This window comes from Nestor notabilis, unplaced genomic scaffold (genome assembly GCF_000696875.1).
Source record: "Nestor notabilis isolate BGI_N333 unplaced genomic scaffold, ASM69687v1 scaffold1463, whole genome shotgun sequence".
Taxonomy (NCBI): Eukaryota; Metazoa; Chordata; class Aves; order Psittaciformes; family Psittacidae; genus Nestor; species Nestor notabilis.
In genome coordinates, this window is record NW_009923072.1 from 95471 (window position 1) to 100379 (window position 4909).

Below are 4909 nucleotides of genomic sequence, written 5' to 3' on the forward strand. Positions count from 1 at the left end.
CAGCAGGAGCCCAGAGTCAGGGTTTAGCTCCATCACTAAAGAGCCTGAAGGAGGCAAAAGAGGCTCCTGCTGCTGAACTAGAGTCTGATAGCTTATGAATGGAGAATTTTAGTAAGTGTTTATCTGGTAGCCCTTTGGGAAGCACTTTTGTTCCAGAATATATCCACTAGGCTCTCTCTGTCCCTAATTTGGGGGCTAGAGGAGGGGAGCCTACCTAGATGTGCACGGGGATAGAGCTGTTTCTCCTTACCAGGCCCTTCCTGAGCCAGGTCCCACAGCTCAGAAAGGTCTTGCCAGTGCGTTCGTGCACAAAGCAGGGATGCAGCTCTTCAAAAACCTTTCCCTGAGAGGGACCCAAGCCTTCTACCTTCGATTTCCAGTCTGGGGTCCTTCAGCATTTGCTTTTCCTTACTGTCACTGCAGCCAGCTGTCCCCATCATCTTCGTCAGCTGTCTCCGGTGTTTGTGGTTGCAATTCCCATGTTTTCAGCTGGTTCATGCTATCTTGCACCCCACCAGATTAGCAAGGGTCCCACGTTTACCTGCGTGTTCCTGGCCACCGTGGTAGCACCCACTGTCCACTTCTCCACCACCAGACTCAACTTTGGAACGTGCTTCATCTACCATGCTGGGATGACACCTGCCCAGCAGACCCTTGTCATCACAAACAACGCAAACAAGGATATGAGGTAGGCCTTATCCACACACTCCTTCGACCCTTGCTTAGCATGTCCCTGGTCTGTGTCCTCATGACCACTGTGGGTGAAGTCCTGAAGATGCAGGGAGAGGAGGTGGAAGAGCTCCAGGTAGCTCTGTTGTTGTTGTCTGAGCACATGCAGCCTTGTGACACCTCTGCTCCTCTTTGCTGTGCTTTTTGCCAGTTTGAACTGCTTGTTCAGCAACACCATGTACCTCAAGGTGGACTTTGCAGTGCACATCCTATGCCCAGGAGGAACGGTGGAGGTCCCCATCACTTTCTGTCCCAGAGAGGTTGCATCTTACCGTGAACTCATCCCTATTGAAATCAATGGTGTTTACCAACAGACCATTGAGGTCCGAGGAAGAGGCATAGAAATGAAGGTGAGATTAAATCCAAATCCTAAAACTTCAGGTGGCAGGCAGCCAGCATGGCTTTCTCATTTTCCTCATCTCTTCCCCAGCCTACCATGTTTTGGTTTTCTGCCATAAGGATGGCAGAAAACCTTTTCTCCTTCTTTCCTTTCACTTTATATTAATCTCTCCTGCCTCAGGTTGATGTTGTGGAACCACAAGGAAAGGTAGTAAAGCTGGGAGCCCTCTCCATCGGACAGACGGTGAAGAAGATTGTCACCATAGCAAACAACAGTGCTGCCCCTCTCACTTTTAAGCTCAGTCTCACGTCCACCATGCCAGAGCTGCAAGAAGCTGGGGTAAGGCCCCTTCCTTCACTGGAGAGCACTTTGGTGTGTGCCTGCAGGTAGCTATGAACTGCTCTGAGCAGGAGCTAGTAGCTAATTACAACGATGTCCTGTCCCGGCTGCCTGCATGCTGTCCTGTCCTTGCTGCTGGGACTGCTCTACCAGCAGATACTTGCAGTGTGAATGCCTCAGCTGAGCTGGATGTCGGGACCCCCCTAAGAGACAGAAGTGAGGTGGTACAATTCCCCTAGCCTGTTTTAGACATATACATTAGGATGCAGCCATGTATTTTAGATCTGGAAAGGTAAGGGAAATAAAGATTAAGAGTTAAAGCTCTCTTGAAGCTTGCATGAAATTACTTCAGAAGACATAGTTCAGCTCACTGTGGCCAGACGGAAACATCACAAGAAAACACCTTTGGTGTTACCTAGGAATGTGTATGTGGGAATGAGTGGGATTGGGGCAATGTTGGTGGGGACAGAACAGGAATTGGAAGACTGACTAGTGTGGGAGGATCCACAGATGAAGCAGTCTCCACTCATTTCTTTGGGCAGGTTCTCTGCTTGAAGCCCACCACCGAATTAAACCTGAAGCCCAGAGGAGAAACCTGCAAAGTGGAGGTGACCTTCTCCCCAAGGCGCCGCATCCAGCCTTTCACTGAAGAAGTGATGTTGGAGTGCAGCGGGCTGGTGCGCTCTCTCTTTGTGCTGCGGGGCTCCTGCCAGGGCAGCCTTGTCAGCTTGGACCAGGACCACCTCAGCTTTGGAGCTGTGATGCAGCAGAGCTACGCGTGCCGGCGTGTCATCATGCGGAACACGGGCGACATAGGAGTCAAGTAATGCAGAACCCCATCCCCTCTGAGGGCTGACAGTTTGCATGGAGCTGTAGCTTGCCCAGATAGTTCCCCTCTGCTTTTCCATCCCAGTGGAGGGATCCCCGAAGCTGTGCAGTCAGGCCCTGGCAGTTAGCAAGGGGGTACAACCAAAGGGGATAACAACCAGAAGCTTCTTGGCGCAGCTAAGTCCTGCCCAGCCTGAAGCCTGATTGCCGGGTGCCTTAGCATCATGCCCAAGATGTGGTGGAAAAGATCACAAGATATTTGCAAACAGCACACTGCATTTGCAGCCTCCCAGTTGCTAATCCTTCTTTTCTGTCCTTGTGCTTTCCTTGGCAAGGTTTAAGTGGGACATCAAGAGCTTCAAGCCGGATTTCTGCATCAGGCCCACAGAGGGTTACATCTCTCCAGGCATAGTTGTCCCTTTTGTTGTGACCTTCCGCCCCTCAAAGCTGGGTCAGGCTGTCCAGTACGATGGGCTGCAGTGCTTCATCCAGGGCAGTGAGCCACTCCAGCTTACGCTAACAGGATGCTGTGTGGAGGCCCCTGTGATCAAAGAGGTAACTGGAGCAGAGACAGGATGGATCCCATCCCACCTGTACCCCACCGTTTGCACCACTTCTCTCCCAGGGCAGGGGCTGGAGGACACAATGTGCACAGACTCACTCCTGCCTGGGTATCCTGGAGAGCTGAGGAATCCGCTGGGCAGGATTCTTAAAATTCCTGAGCCCTGTTAAAGGTGCTGTTCCTCCAGTGAGCAGCTCGGCTGCGCTGGCTCTACGCTGCAGCACCCTTGCCACAGGGACACCCTGCAGGGCTCTTCTGAGACCCTCCCCACAGAGCCACCCTGCTATACTCCCAAAATTGTACACCCACAGCCACTCTTCTCCCTGCTGGGACAGGGGAGGGCATTCAGCACTAGGAGTGGGCAGGGCGCCTGCATCAGGGCCTTGGGGCACAGGGATGCAGTGGGGAGGACTCCTGGCCCTCACAGGCAGTGCAGGACAGGGCAACTTGGGAACTGTTGGCTCTTGCTCCCAAAAGAGAGTCCAGAGCTGCTCTTCTGCCTGTCCATGAAGGGTCTGTGCAGCTATAGGTCTCCTCCTTGAACAGGAGAGTTTCCTTCCAGGACTCTCCATTTTCTGTCACTCAGCATGTGAAAGGATTGTTCTCCCTTCTGTAAGAATAAATAATTTGATTTACTACAAAAGCTGTGGCCCAAGTGGAAATTTTACACGTGACAAGGAAAAGCTGCTCTCTGTGCTTTGGGTCCTGGTGTAGAGCCAGTGTGAGAAGAGTAGAAAGGGTTCCTTGGTATGACCAAGCAGCCTCTGTGCTCCTCTGTTGCAGACCTTGACTTTCACATGCAATGTGCGTGAGCAGCAAACCCAGACCATCCTCCTGTCCAACCCAAGCAATGAGGCCTGGACTCTGCAACCCATCATTGAGGGGGAACACTGGAAGGGGCCTGAACTTTTCCATCTAGAGGCCAGTCAACAAAAAAAGCCCTACAAGATCACCTACGCACCTCTAACCATGAGCTCTGAGAATATGAACCATCAGGTAAGTGAGCTGTGCCAGCATGCTGACCCTCCCAGCGTGACCCTCATAGCTCACCCTGCTTTGGGCAGGAGTTTGGACAAGAGGTCCTTCAGAGGCCCTGTCCAAGCTGAAGGTGTCCTATGATCTCTGTGGAAGCTGCTTTCTTGATAGCTAGAGGCCAGGCACAGAGAAAGGGCAGGTGGGAAGTCTGGACTGACTACTAACCACGTTGGAGCAGCTCACCTAAAAAGCCAGGCTTTCTGAAGGTCTGGTTAGTTTGGTGCAACTCCTGGTCCCTGCCTGTGCAGCATGAGGGGTCTCAGAGGGCCCCGTGCTCAGCCTTGTGGGCTGCACAGGTTCCCCAAGCCCTGGCACAACCACTTGTGCCAGCACTGCTGTGCTGGTGTCCTTTTCCAGCATGCAGGGAGCAAGGGCAAGGCTGCCCTGCAGTTTCTCACTGAGCTCCTGGCCGTGAGCAGTCAGGTGGGAAACAACACTGCGAGCTCTCCTGACATCCCCTTCAGTAGTACAGGAACTTTGGAAAGAGCCCTTCCTGCAGGACTCAGGCTGGGCACGTGGGGGTGATTGACCCCTTTGTTTCCATGGGTGGTATTTTCTGTGTCAGACCAGGGAGAAGCCATAAATCAAAGGGGTCAGTTCAGAAGGATTCTGGGGTGCTGGAGCTGCTGGGGTCCTTGTCCCACTCCAGCTGACCTTACCCTAGGCCAGAAGTTAGACCAGAGCGGAGGCCACCGATTTCTGTGCTCAGTCTCCAGGGTGCTAAGCTGATCTGGGCCCTGTAGGGTTGCAGGTGCTCAGTACCTCTTTAACGTACAGCCTTGCATGAAGAGCGCTGCAGTTTTCAGCTGCTCCACAGGCAGCTGACTGTGACCCATTGGCACCCAAATTGAGTATGGATACAAGCTTTTCATGGCCCACCTGGCTGTAAGCTAGCACCCTGTTGTGCCGGTTTACAGGCTGCTGCCTTGGCAGTAATGTTGGGGCTAATCCCAGCATGGCTGGGGCAGTCCAGGTTAGCAGGGACTGACACCCCCCTCACTATGGCTGTCCCTGCACGAGCAGAGGACTGGCAGCAGTTGTGTCCGGGTTAGTCAGGCAAGTAAAGGAGTGTTGGG

The 4909-nt window shown here is 53.0% G+C and overlaps 1 protein-coding gene across 1 annotated transcript in view; it reads left to right on the forward strand.

Moving 5' to 3' along the window:
• HYDIN (HYDIN, axonemal central pair apparatus protein) overlaps window positions 1-3794 on the forward strand; it is a gene marked incomplete at its 3' end in the record, with an annotated part of 98009 nt that extends 94215 nt beyond the window's left edge. The window contains exons 74-79 of the mRNA XM_010011927.1: window positions 519-688; window positions 881-1079; window positions 1250-1408; window positions 1951-2231; window positions 2572-2791; window positions 3582-3794. Coding sequence (XP_010010229.1) covers window positions 519-688; window positions 881-1079; window positions 1250-1408; window positions 1951-2231; window positions 2572-2791; window positions 3582-3794 — 1242 coding nt within the window. The remainder of the gene's footprint in view (window positions 1-518; window positions 689-880; window positions 1080-1249; window positions 1409-1950; window positions 2232-2571; window positions 2792-3581) is intronic.
• Window positions 3795-4909: the final 1115 nt, after the last annotated feature.